Here is a 21,669-nt window from a genome sequence, read left to right as displayed (position 1 = left end):
ATGCACGAACCTTCCAGCCTCATGAATGCACCGTAGTGCCCCCAGCTGCCGCTCTAGCTCCAAAACCTGGAGCTCGAGTTGCTCCAGTTGGAGGCACCTCCTGCACACGTGGTCATCCAGACCGCCAGTGTGTCTAGGATTTCCCACATAGTGCAGGATGTGCAAATCACAAGACTGAGTTCCCCAGGCATACCTTAACTAAATAGAATATGGACCCTTGCTTTTATTTTACCCTTACTCCTACTTGAGTATAGACTAGATGCTAGATCCTCTAGATAGGCTAGATCCTCTACGTGCTGCTGACTGCCTGTCCCAGGGTCCTCCTCTTGCACTCTCCTTTAGGTGTTGCCGACTGCCTGTCCCAGGGTCCTCCTCTCACACTCTCCTCTAGGTGCTGCTGACTGCCTGTTCCAGGGTCCTCCTCTTGCACTCTCCTCTAGATGCTGCTGACTGCCTGTCCCAATTCAGTTGTCAACCTGCTTATTTTGAATTGTTTAAGGATTGACTTAAAACAACACAAAGGGATTTTATATTGACCAGTGCGCTAGAATGGAAATTATATTCCCAGGTATATAAATTCTGACTTGCAGGTGCTGACTCTTGGTGTGAAGAGTGAAAATGTTAATTTCCCCATCATGACAATCTCAGTAATAGCACTCTTTGCTTTGAGTCAGAAGGTTTTGGGTTTAAGCCTTGCTCCAAGAACTTCAGCATGTAATTTAAGATGATAGGTTACTGCATTGCTGAAGAGTGCTGCGTCGTTAGAAGTGCCATCTTTTAAGATGATATGAAACTGAGGCCTGGCTACCTGTTCAGTTGGATGTAAAATATCCTGTGGCATTACTCAAAAACAGAAGAGGAGCTCTATTGGTAAAAGCAAAGAACTGCGGATGCTGGAAATCCAAAACAAAAACAGAAACAGAAATACCTGGAAAAACTCAGCAGGTCTGGCAGCATCGGCAGAGAAGAGCACAGTTGACGTTTCGAGTCCTCATGACCCTTCAACAGAACTAAGTAAAAATAGGAAAGGGGTGAAATATAAGCTGGTTTAAGGGTTGGGGGGCGGGGGGGGGGGGTTGTTGGGCCAAGAAGCCAGTAATAGGTGGAGATAACCAAAAGATGTCACAGTCAAACAAAGAAGGTGGTGATATTATCTAAAGGAATGTGCTAATTAAGGGTAGAAAGCAGGACAAACAAGGTACAGATAGCCCTAGTGGGGGTGGGGTGGGGTGAAGGAATACTAAAAAGGCTAAAAGGTAGAGATAAAACAATGGGTGGAAATACATTTAAAAATAATGGAAATAGGTGGGAAAAGAAAAATCTATATAAATTATTGGAAAAAACAAAAAGGAGGGGGAAGAAACGGAAAGGGGGTGGCGATGGAGGAGAGAGTTCATGATCTAAAATTGTTGAACTTAATATTCAGTCCGGAAGGCTGTAAAGTGCCTAGTCGGAAGATGAGGTGCTGTTCCTCCAGTTTGCGTTGAGCAGTTGCATTGCATTGAACAATACAGCAAGCCAAGGACAGACATGTGGGCATGAGAGCAGGGTGGAGTGTTGAAATGGCAAGCAACAGGGAGGTCTGGGTAATGCTTGCGGACAGACCGAAGGTGTTCTGCAAAGCGGTCACCCAGTCTGCGTTTGGTCTCTCTAATGTAGAGGAAACCGCATTGGGAGCAACGAATGCAGTAGACTAAGTTGAGGGAAGTGCAAGTGAAATGCTGCTTCACTTGAAAGCAGTGTTTGGGCTCTTGGACGGTGAGGAGAGAGGAAGTGAAGGGGCAGGTGTTGCATCTTCTGTGGTTGCATGGGAAGGTGCCGTGGGAGGGGGTTGAGGAGTAGGGGATGATGGAGGAGTGGACCAGGGTGTCACGGAGGGAACGATTCCTACGGAATGCCACCGGGGGGGGTGAAGGGAAAATGTGTTTGGTGGTGGCATCATCACAGATGCGACGGAGGCGAAGGAACTGAGAGAATGGGATGGAGTCCTTACAGGAAGCGGGGTGTGAGGAGCTGTAGTCGAGGTAGCTGTGGGAGTCGGTAGGCTTGTAATGAATATTGGTGGACAGTCTATCACCATAAATTGAGACAGAGAAGTCAAGGAAGAGCAGGGAAGTGTCGGAGATGGGCCATGTGAAAATGATGGAAGATCGCATCTGTTCTGATGATGCCACTTTCAAAAACAGTTCCTCTGACGTTTCCTCCTCCTTCCTTAACCGAGGTTTTCCACCCACAGTGGTTGACAGGGCCCTTAACCGTGTCTGGCCCATCTCCCGCGCATCCGCCCTCATGCCTTCTCCTCCCTCCCAGAAACATGATAGGGTCCCCCTTGTCCTCATTTATCATCCCACCAGCCTCCGCTTTCAAAGGATCATCCTCCGTCATTTCTGCCAACTCCAGCATGATGCCACCACCAAACACATCTTCCCTTCACCCCCACGGCGGCATTCTGTAGGGATCGTTCCCTCCGGGACACCCTGGTCCACTCCTCCATCACCCCCTACTCCTCAACCACCTCCCACGGCACCTTCCCATGCAACCGCAGAAGATGCAACACCTGCCCCTTCACTTCCTCTCTCCTCACCGTCCAAGGGCCCAAATACTCCTTTCAAGTGAAGCAGCATTTCACTTGCAATACCCTCAACTTAGTCTACTGCATTCGTTGCTCCCAATGCGGTTTCCTCTACATTGGAGAGACCAAACGCAGACTGGATGACCACTTTGCAGAACACCTTCGGTCTGTCCGCAAGCATTACCCAGATCTCCCTGTCGCTTGCCATTTCAACACTCCACCCGGCTCTCATGCCCACATGTCTGTCCTTGGCTTGCTGCATTGTTCAAAGCTCAATGCAAACTGGAGGAACAAAACCTCATCTTCTGACTAGGCACTTTACAGCCTTCCGGACTGAATATTGAGTTCAACAATTTTAGATCATGAACTCTCTCCTCCATCCCCACCCCCTTTCCGTTTCTTCCCCCTCCTTTTTGTTTTTTCCAATAATTTATATAGATTTTTCTTTTCCCACCTATTTCCATTATTTTTAAATGTATTTCCACCCATTGTTTTATCTCTACCTTTTAGCCTTTTTAGTATTCCTTCACCCCACCCCACCCCCACTAGGGCTATCTGTACCTTGTTTGTCCTGCTTTCTACCCTTAATTAGCACATTCCTTTAGATAATATCACCACCTTCATCACCTCTTTGTCCTTTTGACTGTGACATCTTTTGGTTATCTCCACCTATTACTGGCTTCTTGGCCCAACAACCCCCCCCCCCCCCCCCCCACCCCTTAAACCAGCTTATATTTCACCCCTTTCCTATTTTTACTTAGTTCTGTTGAAGGGTCATGAGGACTCGAAATGTCAACTGTGTTCTTCTCCGCCGATGCTGCCAGACCTGCTGAATTTTTCCAGGTATTTCTGTTTTTGTTTAGGAGCTCTATTGTTCTTATCAGCATTTAAATCAGTCTATATCACTAAAAACACATTTCATTGTTATTTGTACACTTCAAAAACAATCCATTGGTTGTGAAAATTCTGATTATGTAAATGCAAGTTCTTTTTTATTTTTTCACAGCTGTGAACACCAAATAAGTGCATTTTTGTTAAAAAAGAATGGTCTTACATTATGGTTCATGCAAAGTTTATATTGTTCTGATAAAATGCCATACAAAACCAGGCAATCTGTGCCAATACTATAATGACAAGAAAAGGATGTAGCATTGCCTTTGAAACTGGCAGTTCATTAGTGGAATGAGCTATTAAAAAGAAATATTGGAGACTGACTTCAAAAGGTTCCTTTCATCCATCATTAATCAATATGAAGCAGAAATTAAAGCGAAGTCAAGAGTCTGAAAGAAACAGAATGCTCCGAGTTACTTTGAAAAGAAGATAAATGTAGGGTTTCTAAAAACAAATGCTCAGTCTATTGGATACATCAACTATAAATGATTTTATTTCAGTACATGATCAAATTTACTGTAGTAGAATAAATGTATTTTAGTATTTCAAATAAGATTATACAGTTTTCTTTTATAAGTGTTTATATATGAATACAAGAGTTGACTGTAAAATTAAACATTTTATAATGTATGGAGGTTGAACTAACTAATCCCTGAAAAAGGGTGTGGAGATTGTGTTACACAATTAATTCACGCCCATTTACTGCTTTGCAAGTAGCATGTTAAATTGGTGTTGCCTGCTGTTTCAAACAATTTCTATGTGCAGCTAGTGCTTTATCCACATTGTTCATTGGCTCCATGCATCAGCAGGAGCCCAATATTGCGAGTGGCTAGGGTTACTTAAAAGAAGCCTTAAAGGGGAGGTGCATTGTGGCTGTAAGAAGTGGTGAAAGATTACGGAAAAGTGAACATGGGCTCTGATACTTTGAGCAATGGCTGAATACGTGAGAGAATGAACACTATGGTTTTCACATAATGCACCACTGGAGGTCTTGGTGAAAAGGTGGGACGGAGGAATGATATCCCGTATCCAAAGAGGGGCAGGAGGCCCTACAGACACATGCTCAGAAAGTCAGTGGAAACAAATAGCAGTAGAGGTTAATGACAGGAGTGTTGCTTCAAGAGCATGGATGGACTGCAGGAAGAAGTTCTAATGAAGGGTCATTGACCTGAAACATTAAATCTAGTTTCTCTCCACAGATGCTATCCGACCTATGTATTTCCAACATTTGAATGATCTGACAGGCTTTGTCAAAGTGAGCATGCTCATCTTCAAATGGCACATCCCACCGCTGCTCCATACACTGCTCAACTCAATAGATCCCCACTACCCGCTAACAGTGTCTAGCAATCAGTACTCAATCCTTCAATTGATATGCTTTACCACACCTTCAAACACACAGCACTGTTATGACTTCACACACACACAACTTGGAGCTTCGACACAATGACAACTTTTCAACTATGACACTGATATCACCAAAACATATTGCAGGAGACACTTCCCTCTTTCCTGCAAGAGAAAATGGTGCATAACAGGAAGCAGCAGGAAAGCACAGGTGGAGAATAAGCACACTTGCATGTTTTAACCCCTATGGGGGAGGCAGTGCTGGCCATCATGGGATGGCAGGGCTGGATGGATCGATGATGAAGGTATCAACATACCTAAACCTCCTCCTCTCATCCCACTTCCTTATTCTAACATCTCTTCCAACTCTCAAACTGTGAATGGTGTACACAAGCATTTTTTACTTTCTCTTCTCCCTTCACCACAACCTAATTCCTTGTCGCTTTTCATTTCAGATGCCCAAGAACTGGAACCTTCCTATTCAGTGGAGGGGGAAAGATGAGGAACTCAGTGAAGATGGAGAGATACCATCGCTTGATCTTATATTCACAGCCACCAGCTCAGAGACTGACACTGCATATTTTAGAGGCTAAGATAGGGAAATCTACACGTGAGATACTGAGCTCAAGTGCACAGGGACAGGATGTGGTGGGGCGGGGAGGGGGTGGCATGGGGTGGACGGGGGAAGGATAGCTCAGGTTCAAACATTATACGCAATGATTGAATTTTCAAAATTCAATTAGAATGTGCATTTTCTGGTGGTTTTTATTTTTGTGTTGCTCAGAGGAGGGGAATGTGATGGTCTGTGATGGAGGAAAGATAACATAAAGACTGAGTGAATGGTGAGTGTGGTTGAGATTACTGGCATCGCTCATGAATTATTTGATCATGTAACACACCAGCAGGAAGGGGCTGTCTACATTTTAGCCTTCCTTCCTCCTTTTCATGCTCCTCCTCCTTGGCTTCCAGTCTGATAGGTGATGACAAGCACTATTCCCTCATAACCTCATAAAGGGCAATATGCAGGGTATTTCCACGAATGTTGGGTACCACTCAGCTGAGATCTGCAAGGTTCCTCCAGAGATGTCTGGCAGCGGTGAGAATGCCAATGGGGGGCTCTCTAATGTTGCTTGTGGCAGCAAGGCTCTCATTGTAGGCTTCTGTGCACCATGTGCATGACTTCTGGACTGGATTCATGAGGCATGTCATGAATGGATAATATTTGTCATCCTGTAGACAGCCTTTAACTTCTCATCGTGACAGCTGTATTTGAATGACCGAGGGCTGCTGCGGAATGAAGAAATCCTGACTGTGTGCTGCCTGTAGTTGCACACCAGCTTTGCACCGAGGCAGTGGAATCCCTTTCAGTTCATGAAAGTGAGTGAGTTCACATGAGGCACGTGCAAGGCAGTGGCACCCTACACAATGGGGATGCCTGCAGTACCTACAAACTATTGTGCCCATGCTGCCTTCTTGCCTCTGGCAAGAGGGATTGGATTAAGCTGTTTCTCTGTGCATAGAGAGCCTCAGTGATAACCCTTATGCAACACTGAACTGCAAACTGAGAGATGTTAATTACATCACCAGCAGCTGCTTAGAAAAAGCCAGGTGCATTAAAGTTAAGAGCTACGGTCATCTTAACAGCCATAGACAATGTGGTCCTTGCTCTGTTGTTGCAGTTGCGGCTGCTGTAGTGTATTGAAAATTGCACTGTGCATTTTCTCCACTTAAGGTTACCATTCACATCTGCCAGCTGAGGGAGTCTAGAAGGAGAATAAAGGAATCCATGTTTCACAGCATTTGCAATTTGGATTCTGAATGCATCTTACTGAATCTTACTGTTTCTTCCCAAGAACTTTGCAGTGGTGATGAAGAGGGTGAAAATATGAAAGATTGCTTTCAAGTGTGCAACTTTTGGAAGGTGTTTGTCGACTTTCTGGAGACATTTTAGTTGGGGATTTAGGGAATACATTGCAACTGTAGCACACAAGAGGCAGTCCAGCTTGGGATTAGCAACAGGAAGGCCTGCAGTGTACACACACACGCACACTGATCTTGCTAAAATAACCATCCAAAAATGAATCTCAGATCATTAGAGAGAGGTTTTTCGTTGAAAGAAGCAGTACCCCGGATCCTTACTGTACTGCAGATCAAGATGGCGCTTATGTCCAATCTACCATGTTTTGATGTGCATGCGCGGCCATCATCTGTACTCCCATGTTGGCAAAAGTGTCTGCGACATCCTGAAGGCGCGATAGCAGGTTTTGCAATTACAGGTGACAAAAGGGAAAAGACCTCACTTCTCCACTATGGAGGTGAAGAATTGGAAGATATATTTGAGATGCTTAGTTGTTTTCATCTTGTGTAGGCCTATGAGTCAGCAAAAAAATGTTCTAAAGGCCTATTTTATGTCCAAGAAAAATACTATATACAAAATATCTTTTGACACACAAAGCAAATGAGACAATTGACTTGTACTGCACAAACTGAGGCAACTGGCAAACAAATATGACTTAGGCGATGTTGAACATGTTGAATGGGAAACCTGTTTCTTCTCAACTATGCCGAAAGGCACTTGAGAAAGACAAAGCTGTCAGAGTTGCTGAGTTAGCAAGATCGCTTTCACCTTTCAGAGTTCAGGGCTACTGAGTTAAGGCTACTAACAGTAAACACCACTCTTAAGCTCAACTCCTGTAAATACTGTTTATCGCTAGTGCCAGGAAACCACCCCAGAAGCAAAAACAGCGGTCTCCAAAACAGGGTTGCGACTTGTCCAAACGATGTTTCCACCGTGGTGCTGCTTATCCACACTGGACGTCCTGTTGCTGGTAAACAATGTAAAGCCTGTGGGAAACTCAACCACTTTGCTCACATTTGTTGCTCATCAACAAACTCAATGACGAAGGCCAATATCACAACAAAAGGGTGAGAAAATGTAGCCAATGTAGGGGTGGATGACCCCTGCTCGTTTTTGTACACAGCAACCAGCCACATGTGACAGTCACCATTAACTGCTCGGAAGTAGTTACTCTCATAAAGGAGCATCTGTCCATGTTATGGGAGACAAAACGTTCAACAAGCTTCAGGATTGCCCCATTCTCTGCCAACCAGTGAATATGAAAATTTTCCCTTACAACAGTGACAAACCAATGAAAATTCTTGAAACTTTTGAAAGGTCAGTCTCATTCAAAGAGATTAACATTAATGTATCCTATGTCTTATCTGTAGAGTGTGACACACTTATCAGTTTACACACAGCAACATACATGATTGCAGTCACATACACGAGTCTGATGCTTACTAACAACATTCTCGCATTGTAAGCTGACAACTTCACTGATATCGACAGACTGAGAGATGTTAATGCAAGCTGCATGTAGGCCCTATTGTGCCCCCAGTCATTCATCAGCAGCGACAATTGCCATTTCACATCAGAAAGCAGACTGAGAAGGAACTTCAGATTCTACCTGATCTTGACATTACTGAGAAAGTTGGGGATGAATCTACCCCTTGGGTCTCATTCATAAAAGTTGTCAAGAAGCCCAACAGCAAGATTAGAATCTGCGTTGATGTGTGGTCACCAAACCATACAAGAAGAAAGGTACTTGACTCTGACAAATTGATGATATGACAGAGGAAGTGAATGATGCTAAACACTTAGCTGAGCCTTACCTCAATGCAAGCCACCATCAAATCGAACTTGAAGAATGGAGATATCCTATAGCATTCGCCACTCACATCGGGCTTTTTCGATACAAGAGGCTCAAAACTTTGGAGTCAGTTCAGCAGCTGAGGTATCTCAGCACATGATTCAATCTGCACTTCAAGGACTTGAAGCCATGCTGAACATCAGTGATGATAGTCTCCTCTACAGTCACACTGAAACTGAACTTGAGACCATCTACACCATCTACAAGGAACAAATCAGGAATGTGATGGAATACTCCCCAGTTGCCTGGATGAGTGCAGCTCCCACAACACTCAAGAAGCTTGACACTGTACAGGACAAAGCAGTCCGCTTGATTGGCACCACATCCACAAACATTCACTCCCTCCACCACCGACGCACAGTGGCAGCAGTGTGTACCATCTACAAGATGCACTGCAGGAATTCACCAAGGCTCCTTAGACAGCACCTTCCAAACCCACAACCACTACCATTTAGAAGGACAGGGGCAGCAGATAGATGGGAACACCATCACCTGGAAGTTCCCCTCCAAGTTACTCACCATCCTGACTTGGAAATATATTGCTGTTCCTTCACCGTCGCTGGGTTAAAATCCTGGAACTCCCTTCCTAACAGCAATGTGGGTGTACCTACACCACATGGACTGCAGCGGTTCAAGGCAGCAGTTCACCACCACCTTCTCAAGGGCAACTAGAAATGGGTAATAAGTGCTGATACAGCCAGTGAAGCCCACACCCCATGAATGAATATATTTAAAAAAAATGCCTACAACATATTAGAGAATGTAACCTCACCTTAAACAAGATGAGTGCATTTTCAATGAAAACAGAATTGAATTCTTTGGTCATGTGTTCAGCAGTGAAGGAGTATCAACTGATCGACAGAAATTTGAAGCCATTGCAAACATTGCTGATCCATTGTGTAGTCATTTCATTCCTGACTTCGTGATATTATCCGCGCACCCCCCTCCCCCCACCCACCCCTTTACAGGATTTGACAAAGGAGACAACCAAAGGAGAGTAGACTAAATCACACAGGCTGCACACCAGATCAATGGTTGTCACCAAGTTTCATAAATGCCTATTTTGATCCTGAGACAACCACTCAGCTTAGTTGTGGATGCAAACCCAATTGGCTTAGGTGCAGTTCTCATGCAGAAAGACAAGGCAGGCAACCTATCAATCATTGCAATGGCAAGCAGATTGTTAATGCCTGTAGAGCAATGTTATTTGCAAAGAGAGAGAGAGAGAAGCACTCTCAAGCACATGGGGTATCTTACACTTTTATTTCTACTTGTATGGAAGCAAGTTTGAAGTAATAACTGAGCGTAGGCCACTAATAAGCTCGTTTAACAATCCATATAGCAAACCACCAACTCAAATAGAGTGTGGAATACTTAAACTACAAGAGTAAAGTTCCATGTTTAATATCAGCCAGGCAACCTCAACCCAGCTGACTATCTTTAACGACATCTGTTGCCAACAATCAGTCCTACTGGTCGTTAAGACTATGTAAGCCTAAACGTAGTGCCAAAGTCACTAAAATTAGCTGACATCACAGCAAGAACAAAACAAGATGAGACATTGCAATATGTACGATGGCTATGGAATCACAAAACTGGAAAGATACGATCGAGAGAGAGCGTCTACAAATGAAGTCGCTCACTCACTACAAGGTTTTCACAATGTTTGAAATGAGTTTACTGTTACAATTGCTTGTGTTACACGGCAACTGTATTGTCATTTTGCAATCATTGAATGTGTTGTAGATTTAGCACATGAAGGTCACCAGGAAATTGTCAAAACCAAACAATTCCTTAGGAAAAAGGTATGGTTCCTAGGAATTGACCATATGGTAGGACCGCTACAGTTGAGAGCAAGTTATGGAGGTAAGAGCTGTGTCGTTTGTTCATAATTATAGAGTGCTCCTCACTTGGCTACAGATATGCTCATCGTTGAACATCCTATGCACACGTCTTTCTGGGCTACCCTACGGAGCTAATGATCAACATGTAAATGAACGTGAACGAGAACAGAAGGATAGAATTAGAGTAAATGCACAGCAAAACATATAATTCAGAGCTATACTACTAAAGCGCTTGTGAAATGCGATAATCATGTTAGAGAGCAAACAAAGCCTTGCAACATCAAGCTATTTGTTGTGATCAACACAAAATGATCAACGATCAAACAAAACATGTCTTTCTTCAAAGCACTGAAAACACCATTCACAAGCATTAAATCAGGTTCCGACATCGACATCTCAGATGAAGAACATGAGTTAAATGAGACCACATCTAATATTAGATGATATTCTACTCATGACAGAAGACGTCCACCATATTTAAGGAATTATGTTACAAAGTGAACTATTTTCAGTTGGTGAACGTATCTTTCATTGACTGAGTGTGTTGTTAAATCAATAGAAAAGTAAGAATATGCAACTGTGTTACTGGTGAAGTTGAATGTTTGCATTATGCTTAAGCTCTTTACATTTTTGGAAAGAAACCCTTGACACACTATGCCTCTCATTTACTAAGGAGAGGGTATAGTGTACTGAAAATTGCCTTGTGCATTTTGTCCACTTAAGGTTAACGTACACATGTACCAGCAGAGGGAGTCTAGATGGAGAATAAAGAAATCCATATTTTAACAGCACGCGCAGTTCTGATTCTGAATGCATCTTACTAAATCTTACTGTTTCTTCCCAAGAACTTCACAGCTGCCACAGTTGGCAGGTTTCGGTCACAAGCTCTTTCGTGAAGCAAATACATCGCATGGTTTTTGTTGAAAGTTGAGGTAAGAGAGTTGTTCTCTAAAGACTCTGGGCATATATAGCCCCCTTCTCCATCCCATCCTCCCTCTTCTGCCAGCCTGTGTGTGGTTGTGTGTGAAATCTCTTCATTCTACAATCAATTTCTTTCAGCACAAGTTTTTAAATGAAGAAGAAAGTACTTCAGCATCAGCCAGACAACTCCTTCTGCAGTACTGAAACTTTAGGCAAATATAGGAATATTCCAAAAATGGATACCATTGCTACATCCACCAAACAAAATAATACAACAACTAATTTGTAAGTATAGTTCATGATGCCTTTAAAAGCACTAGTTGAGGTAGAGGGGGGCATAGAGCTTTGCTTCATTCCATTAAATGTTGTGTTTAGTTGTGTGAGGTTATGGCAATATTTTGTATGGAGAATGGTGTCACACAATGATTGATGCCACACTCTGCATGCTTCCAGCTGTTGTTGGGTGCATGCGTATGCAAACTCCTTTACCAAGATGACATTTGGCATTCTTCCTTTTGTGACATTTGCACGTGGACCTCAAACCACACTTTAAGCATTAGGTTGCTGTGTAACACCTAAAACATGGGTGTTACATATCCCAATTTAGCCCCAAGAGATTTATTAAGAAACCTCAGCAGTTTTTCCAGAGATAATGGATTAGATTCTGTGGTCCCAATTCAGGGCCACATGGATTCAGGCAGGAGAAAAAAAATGGCAGCCAGAATACAAATTCTTAGACCACCCCCCCGGCCATTTTCATCCCCCAGCTATTTTCAGAGAGCGGGAAAGGGGGCAGGTCAGGAACCCCTTATGCTTCTGTCTGGACGTTTCCAGCATCATTCCGGAAATGAGCATTTTAGAATTTCTCCAATTTTCATAGAGGCGCACCTGGCGAGTGGAGAGGTGAACCATGGATTGGAGGCAGGAAGAGTCTAAAAGGTGAGTAAAAATGGTGTTTCCCCCTTTACAGTTCATCATGAAATGCTGTAGCATGAGTTATATCTATACTTATTGAAGTGACTGATGATGGTTCGATGATTGGAAAAGGTGACATTAAATATTGTGGTTGTCAGGTTGCTACTTCAGACAACTGGCAATCTGTCAAGTGAAAGAACAGCATTGTAAAAGTGGATAAGTCTTCGGATACATCCGAATAGATTATTCACTGGATAAAGTGCTATTCCATCTTCTACAATATGGAATGTGCAGCCCAGCGTGAGATCAAGAGCAAATTGTGTTAACTTTTCACAAGGTTTTCACTCATTCTTTACAGAACAAATCAGCCATCTGTTTGGTTTTTTGAAAGTTTGACAGATGTCTCAGTTTTCACTTAGTCTTTGTAGAAAAGATCAACCATCTGTTTGGTTGTTTCAAGGCTTTGACAGGTGTCTAAGAATTTGGCTGTCTTCAAAGTCACTAATGGATTATGTACTGCAGGGTTTGTTTATACAGTTGTTCTGGGGAATGAGAGTTTGATAGCTTGGCTGCCTTCCAAACCTCTAATAGATTCTGCACTATAGGGTTTATTTACGCAGCTGTTTGGGAAATGAGAGCATGTTTACTATGATAGATTTATGAGCTTCTAAGAGGATAATGGTTTTCAAGTGCCTATTCAAGTGATATTTGTTCATATTTATGAGGTTTTAAAAAGACTTCCAAAAGTTATTATAGGGCTCATGAGTTTTGTTTATAAAGTAGGTACTGGGTTTGTGGGTTAGTGGGGATGAGGGGGTAGGGGTGACGTGAAGGGTGGTAGGATGAAGGGGTGAGGTGAGGGGAGCATTATACTGATCTGCATAACTGGTCTGATGTTTCTGTAAAAGGAGGTGGTCTTTTTAACCTCGTTGCTTCAGCATTGGTGTGTTGCTGCCTCGGGCATGCTGCCAGATTTCAGTGTGTCCCCTCCTCCCCTGGATAAAATCCCTGCAGGCTGACACTGCTGGGCCGGAGGTGAGATTGTGACTTTGGGAAAATTTCTAACTCCCAATTCCCGCTTCCATGCTGAAAATCTGGCTCAATGATCATCTTTTAGATTGTCAAATTTATTCTCTACATTCATGCAAGTACTAAATGATACTATAAATTGGACAAATCCAGTGCTTTCTGCCCAAAAGGGCATGGGTGTGAATTTGTGATGGCCCAAGATTTAACTGCCTATTAACATAAACTGTTGCAGAACACACATAAACAATGACCACTTAGTTACTGGACGACACACAGAATTATTTTCAATCTTAATCATCGTCATCAGGAACAAGGTAAAGAAAAGGGAATTAGAAAAAAAAAGGAAAAATCTCTTTCACAGGTAAGGAACAGGTAAAGACATTGACCTAAGTCCTTGAACATGATCCCCTCAAAAATTCTGAATCCCTATTCATATTCTTTTTACAGATTACATATTAAGAAATTAAAGAATAGAACTGCCAAATTACTACTCCAAATACCTAGCCAACTCAGAAGTTTCGGGACAAAATACATTGCCTGAATGAAATAAAAGGCAACGATTTACCATAGTCCTTGACCTTTAAATACATACCATGGATACGTCCCATAGTTACAACTCTGCCAACTGTAAAAATCTATGCTCGTGATTGAACTTTTTTTCTATTAAAAATCATGCTCAGTGAAATAGAGCATGACATTCTTAATATAGAGCTCATGAAAGATAACTCACTTTATCCTGCAACATTTTAGTTACTTTGAGCTAGATCTCAATCCTTTTAGCTTCTAATAAGTCCAAAACATGATGAGAATCAAACATATAAAGAGGGACTATGATTTCTAGAGCCCTTAAAGTTTACTTCTGTCACTGCAAGATATATTCTATTTTGTGTTGGAGCTGCCCAGCCTGTTTTAATTCTGGTATATTTCTCAGTTGACTTAACTTTTGTTGATAATAAAAACTAGCTATGACCCAAACACTCTGCCATGGTGCACACTACAAATATGCCAAGTTATAGTATCCACTGAGTAACAGTGAATGTAAACACATTTTGGGAAGAAGGTCCACCACAGACAATGAACGCCTTAGAAACTTTTCATTGGCATAAATACTATATGCTGATCTGAAGCATTTTTTCTATAAAGGTTAATCATGAGAAAGCTTAGTCTTAGATTTTCTAATGAAACTAAACATTCATCTGAAATTATCCATTACTGTGCTCATAACCCATGTGCACAACAACGCTGAAAGTTACCCTTAATAGATAATCATACAACTAGGCAAACAGATTTTTCTGACACAATAGTATATCTATACTGATTAACAGTTGCTGATATTTTCACAGCCAATGATTTTTTTCACATTAGGTTAGGCAAAAGGTGCAAATGAGGAAAAAGCTCACCCTTGCTAACATTGGGCTTTAGACATTACCTCAAATAGAACTATTTTATTATAATTGTATAGAAAGATTCCACCTTTCCAAAAATGCACCACATTACCATAGAACAAAAAATACAAGCACTTAATGTCAATATAGGTAGTACACACTGGAAATGAAATCTATCTCCGACACCCAACTGTTGGAAGTGACTTGGGCTGATTTGAGTCTTAATGTAATGAAATGATCTTGAACTGGATCAGATTTCTTGAAATCATTGGGGGAAAAGGTTCTGAAAGATAGTTTCCTTCAATAAATTATGTACCTAATGGAATGCCACAGCTTTGGCACATTCTGCTGGGCTCAAAAGTGCTGAAGCTGCATGATACTGGATGGCCAGAATTACCCTGACACTGCTTCTCCTTAGTGGGTCTTTCCCTGAACACTGGAGAACAAAAACTCTTCAATATCTTTGTCAAAGTGGAATGAGAATATATCATGGTCTCTGCACAATGAATGAGACAACAGTAACCCATACTGTCTTAAATGAAATCTAAACATCAGTTCTACTTGCCATGCTTGCTTTGGTGGTAGTTTCTCTCATTTTGGATAACCAATGAACTGAAAGCTACTGGCCACATGTGACTGATGAGAGAAGTAAAGCAAAGGTGGCACATTTATGACTTGCTTCCCTATGACAAAAATGTTTTCTTAAATATATGATTTGCACCAAAACCAAATATTTTGTGCACTAAAATAAAGGCCATGAAAAACAGTGTGTGGAGAAGTCATACAAGAATTAGCAAACCCAATAGAATTTTTTAGAAAATAAAGGGGCAAGAGCATCCTTTGGTACTTACCACGCCTATAGAGAAATAGTTGTTCACAATGCTGTATGGCACTGGATCCCCTTTTTCATCTTTGTTGTTTGGTATCACCTCTATACTCCATCTGTCCAGCATCATTTCTATACTGTTCTCTATGTCTTTGAGAACTTTCATTAAGTTTCCGCCTTCATATCCTTTTATAAGCATAAAGAAACACAAGTTTAAAATTCATCTTTTACTCTTCATGGCTGATGTAACAATGCTATTCAGACTGCTGAAGCAGAACATTGGACTGATTATGAATTTGAACAAAATTTACGTATAGTGCCTTTCACAAACCTCAGGATGTCCCGAAGCCTTTTACAGCCAATGATGTATTTTTTCCAAGTGCAGTCATTTGTGTAATGGTGGGAAGCACAGCAGTCATTTTACACACAGCAAGGTCGCACACACAGAAATGAGAGATATGACCAGATAATCTGTTTTTAGTGATGTTGGTTGAGCAATAAATGTTGACCAGGACACCAGGAGAACTGCCCTGCTCTTCTCTGAGAAGTGGAATGGAATTCAGTTGAGGGTCAGCTAGAGCCTCTGTTTAGCATCAAATTTGAAAGAAAGCACCTCCAGCAATGCAGCATTCTCTGCACTGAAGATTAAGACAGAATTTGTATGTATTTGTCACCTGATCACATCCTCAGGACATCTCAAACTGCTTCACGCTGAAATTACTTTTGAAGTGTATTTGCTGTTTTGTAGGTGAACTCCAGCAGCTAATTTTTAAACAAATCCCATAAATAGAGCAAGATCCCATAAACAGCCATTGAGATATAGGACTAGTTTTTCTTAAAGATATTTTTGTTTAAAGAGGAACGTTGGAAGAATTACTAGCCTTTTTTTAATAGTACCATGGGATCTTTGTTGGCTAACTAAATAGGACTTCAATTCAATGGGCTACATCTTTGCCTTCCTCTGTAGTTGGTACTCTGGAGGAACAGATTGTTCGCTCTTTGTAGAACCCATTTGACTTTGAATTCAATGCAAAGAAAATCTGGTGCATTCTATAAAGAATGGGTGACCCTTGCCATGAGATTAACTCTTAGGCAGTAAAGATGAAAATCATGAAAGTCAGCAAGTCCGTCAATGCAAGTGCACTCTCAGTGCCAGACCTGAAAAGGCAGTCTTGAGACAAAATGTCAATGTCTCATTACAGTTAAAGCTGATAAAATTATCCTCATAGGATCCCACTTACATTACAGGCTTGATACTAGTAAAATGGATGTAATGTAAACAATCTGTTTTCAGGCACACATACAAACTAACATATTGGCCATTATCTTCTGGTCTCCTGATGGTTGGAAACCGGCCCTATCCCAGAGGATGTCCTACGGACCCCTTGGATATCCCAATACAAGGACTCTGTGCCTCGGAAGTTTCAACTTCTGATGGGAAATTCTCCTACTCCCTGGGACCCTCCAAAAATGTTTCCAACTCTGAGTTAGAGTCGGAGATTTGAAGGGTTCAAACCTACTTACCCGGATAGTTACCCAGGAAATATTGGACACAATAAAATGGGCTAAAGCTTCCAAAGCAGGGCAATCAGCATCAGACTGCCGCTCTGCTCCTATTTTCTTACCTTCCGGTGGAGCTCTACATTTGTCACCTGGACTTGGGTGGGTGTGGGGGAGGAGGAGGAGGGGGGGGGGTGTGAGCAGAGAGGAGTTAGGGGCGGGGAGGGGAGGTCGGGGTGGGAGGGTGAATTGGGGAGAGTTAGGGTGGAGAGGGGAGTCGGTGGGGAGGGGAGGGGAGTCGGTGGGGAGGGGAGTCGGGGCAGAAGGGAGGGGAGTCGGGGCAGAAGGGAGGGGAGTCGGGGCAGAAGGGAGGGGAGTCGGTGGGGAGGGGAGTTGGGGGATGGGAGGGGAGTCAGGGGGATGGGAGGGGAGTCGGGGGGGGAAGAGAGGGGAGCGGAGACGGGGTGGGAGTTGGTGATCAGGGGCATAATCGGTGGTCGGAGGAGTAGGGGTTATGCTGGGGGTAGTCAAGTCAGGGGGCAAGTCGGGTAGTCAGTGCCCTAATGTTGGGCGTGGTGGGGGTGGGAGGGTTTGGGGTTAGTTAGGTGGTCGGGTGGGGGCAGGATTTGGGCTGATGGATAGTTGGCGTTGGGTGGTATTTGGGGTAGTCAAGCGGTTGAGGGTGTAGTCGGATAGTCAGGGGGGTGTTGTCCTGTGGTTGGGGGTGGGGGTTGTTGAGTGGTTGGGGCTGTAGTGGGCGGGGTTTGGTTGGGTGGCAGGGGCTAGTCGGGGTATCCATTGGGTCAGTACCATAGTTACCCAGGAATTAGAAGTGGTTTTACTCCTTATAGCTTTTCCTGGGTAACTATTCTGCTAAGACAGTTGGAACCATCCAAAGTCTCTGACTTTAAATCAGAGTTTCAGAGGGTTCCAGACCCTGGGTAATTGCCCAATGGAAGTTGAAAGTTCCTGGGCAATTCCCATGCAGTCTATCCGTGAGGACTTCCAAGGGGCCCCCCAGAGCATCTTCCAGGGTGCCAAGGTACAACCATCTGGAGACCAGAGATCTGGGCCAATAGTCTAACACCTGGGTATCTATACAACTGACACCCCCCATATCTCCTTTCCTGACCCTCGACACCCACCCCCGACCCTCTGAGCCACTCCAACATCCCCAATATCTTCCTCTGACCCCATCCTGACCCTCCAAACCCTATAACTCTCCACCTCTCCCCTGACCCTCCGACTCCCGACTCCACCTTCGACCATTTGACTCCCCCCGAACTCCCCAACTCTCCGACTTCCTTCCCATGACCCTCCAATGCCCCCCCAACACCCTCCGACCCCATCCTGACCCTCCTTGACTCTCCCTCACCTTCCCTGACTCAGACTCCCCCCTGACTTCACTACCCTATCCAGCCTGCCACCTATCACCCTACCCAGATGACACCCTTCCCACTTACCTCACGCTCACTCATTCACTAATGCACTGAAAAGCTACCTAAATGTCCCAGAGCCCTTCAGTGTCTTACTGAATTTAGACTTGCCAAAATACAGCATCTAGTGTCATAAAAAGGGGGTGTGCAGGATTGGGGGACCCCCCCCAACACACCAACTCCACCTCCACCCAATTATCCCCCAACTACCCAACTCTCTTCCCACCCCCTGCGATCCTGCACTCTGAGGAAGGACTCCCAGGACAAGTATGCTCTGCATTTCTGAAGAGCCCCAGTTCGGAGGTCTGGGTCAAAAATGCGGAGCTCCATTTAAATGTTAAAAAATAGGAGTGGAGTGGCAATCCAACGGTGATTGCCACTCCTTAGGAGATTTGGCCCAAAACTCATCCCATTGAACTTGGTTTTATATTGTTTTAAGATGAGCATATTCCCAGTCTAACTAGATAACACTAATGTAACTACCCCAAAAGTCAGATGTGACAAACAAGTGCTTCTAGTGTAATAAATGTTATTTTGGGGTCAATATTGATGTGACTGCTTCCGTTGGGTGGAAGTGGGTGCAGAGCAAGCCCATTGCACACCGAATGGAGGTGGTCGGAGACCTGAACCACTTTCACAATTGGGTCTTATTTGAATTCCATTGATGAGCAACTTGTGTACTCCAGCCAATTTGGTGAGATGAGAATCTGGCAGCTCCAACACAGATCCCAGCTGACTCAGGTAGCTTAGAGGGGTGGGAGGAGACACTCCTGTGAGAGCACCGAAGGTGGTGAAGCATGGACCCTTGGTCTCACAAAAATCATTCAAACACAGAGTCTCAGGCTAATCCACAGCTCCAGCCAAGCTAAGGTGTGTTTTGTTTTGAAAGTTTTCTATAGCTGTACAAAACAATCAATCGCTCTTATGAATCACAAGTTAAATCTGTAGCTTTTTATAAAATATGAAAAAAGCAAACTACCTCTTTCTTAGCAGCAAAGCACAATCTTTAATATGGATATAGTATTATTTGCTATGGCCAGAGGGAAACAATACAGGATTTTTTATTATAATACTGAAGATTATCCTTCGAAAAAATATATTCATTTAAGTTTGGGTAACATATATGCTTTATTTACACAAAGCCAAGAGTCACTCTCAATGGTGAAACACATCATTGGATCTGCAGTAAATGCTGGGTTTCATTCTTACCTCCTCCCCATCTCAGACATCTAGCCAGATCATTTCCAGTGCCCAATGGTAATACAGCTACTGGTGGGTGTTTTATAAGGTTGATTTTATCTGCAATAATGACAATAGATATGTATGGTTCAGGTAAAATGAAAGCTGGAAAAGGAGGCACAAAAGAGACTGTTCATCACGAGGATAAGATTATAAACCAGTCATCACCAACCATAACACAAGTGTGGGTCTTGAATATAGATTTAGGCATTTACAATGAAAAGGTTTATTAGCTCCTTTTATTAGAAATATTACATATTTTGAGCTGTACAGTCTTTACAATCCACTGGATATCAAAGTATTTTCAATGAAAGGCAGATTGATAATAAAATCAATTATTACACAATTAGCATTATGGTTAAGAAGCAAAAGTATTATTTTTTTACACGAGTAAAAGAAGCTTGGGTTAAATATAATTTTGAAGATCATAAAACATAATTGTATTTTACTAGAATTTTTCTGAATATTGCAAATACCAATACAATCCAGTATCCATCCTACAGTTCCATCTCCTCCACAGGCTAGGATTCGGAAATCGGGTATGTCACGAAAAGTATTTAACCTGAAAAAAAAGCAAATTAGAACACACTTTTAAACCTATACAGCACTGAATGCTAATAATCCATAACATAAAAAATTATTTTGAATGCATACTGATGATAGAAATAATCATAAATGTCTAAATATATTTCAAAAACACCAATAGCAGAGGTAGTCCAACAATTGGCAAGCGATCGCTCGGTTTAGTTCTGTTTGGTTGAATCTCACTCAATCCAATGTTTGATTAACACTATAACCAACATAATTTTTTGACTTCTCATTACATCTCAGGAAAACTTGTTGAGGGATTTCACAATGTTAAAGGCTCTGTACAAATGCAAGTTGGTGGCAACAAATGAAATTACTCCAGGGGCAATAGAGTTTAGATTTTATGGAGCTCAAAGGTTTTCTATAGAAAAGTCTGATAAAATAGAAGCACAGATTTGTTAGAGAAATGGCATTTGGAAAGCAATTTAAAATAAACTCTTTACTCTCTGCAGGGCCAGGCAATGTCTTAAGAATTGTTGATGTTCAAAGGCTCTTTAACATATTCTGTGAAAGCCTATGTATCTGTTTTCCCTTTTATCTCAGTCCTTGCAAGCTGTGTTATGAAAAACAACCAGAAGAGCTTCAAATAATTACAGCTGAATGATGCATTGTGTCTTGAGGTTTGGTTAAGGGATGTTCTGCAGATGATTGAAATATTCATAGCAGTCATGCAATCACAGTCACTTGTACTCAGTACTGTAATACTTCTATAACTGATAGTGTTTTCCTTATGACTTAACATGTGATCTCAACATTTTACATCTGCACTAAAGAACTTCAGTACTCCTCTGCAATTGCTATAATATTTCCAAACCTGGGTTGTCAAAATAGTGTTAAAATTTCACTACACTTGTATCACACCATACATTTGAGCTTGAGATTAATCTCAGCAGTTTAGATATTCTTAGAACGTACATATGCCTGAAATAAATGTTGCACGCTAAATCCACCTGACAGATTTTGAAAACTCACCTTTAACGTAACATTTTAATAAATGGTCTATCACCTGTGCATAATTAAATGTTTTGAGCTACCAATCAATGAAAGTGGTAAACCTAGACATGTGCAATGCTCGAAAGCCTGACCTCCCTTGGCATTGCTTGTGGATAATTTGGGTATGGACATGATTGTAATGTTTAGCTACTAATCTGGCCTATCTCTTTAAGGTTAGTGCTCAGGTACTGTGTGTGGTGAAATTCCCAGAAAAAAAATGCAGTAAGGTTTAAAAAGCAAATTACTGTTGCTTTTGGACATGTTTCTTGGATAAAAGTTACTTGGCTCCTTTCTTGGGAAGAGTACTGTTGTTGAAGTTAGACTGCTGTAAAGAGAATGAGCAGAGGCCCTTGGGTAGGGAAGAGGTGCACATGGCCACTAAAAGGAATTGGAAATGTGAGAGATATCCTCAGGATTCCATTTGGACTTCTTGTGATGGGCACTTTAGATGTGGGATGGACACAAGCTGTTTT

General features: G+C 42.4%; 1 protein-coding gene across 9 annotated transcripts in view; it reads right to left on the bottom strand.

Moving 5' to 3' along the window:
- LOC144686492 (diacylglycerol kinase beta-like) overlaps window positions 1-21,669 on the bottom strand; it is a 691,325-nt gene that overhangs the window by 232,381 nt on the left and 437,275 nt on the right. For all 9 annotated transcript variants that reach the window (XM_078551766.1, XM_078551771.1, XM_078551773.1 and 6 more), the window contains 3 exons: window positions 20,092-20,177; window positions 19,586-19,675; window positions 15,466-15,626 (listed from right to left, as the gene is read on the bottom strand). In XM_078551766.1, the coding sequence (XP_078407892.1) occupies window positions 15,466-15,626; window positions 19,586-19,675; window positions 20,092-20,177 (337 nt within the window). The remainder of the gene's footprint in view (window positions 1-15,465; window positions 15,627-19,585; window positions 19,676-20,091; window positions 20,178-21,669) is intronic.

The sequence above is a fragment of the Cetorhinus maximus genome, chromosome 11 (genome assembly GCF_964194155.1).
Source record: "Cetorhinus maximus chromosome 11, sCetMax3.hap1.1, whole genome shotgun sequence".
Taxonomy (NCBI): domain Eukaryota; kingdom Metazoa; phylum Chordata; class Chondrichthyes; order Lamniformes; family Cetorhinidae; genus Cetorhinus; species Cetorhinus maximus.
This window is presented reverse-complemented; position numbering and strand designations above follow the sequence as displayed.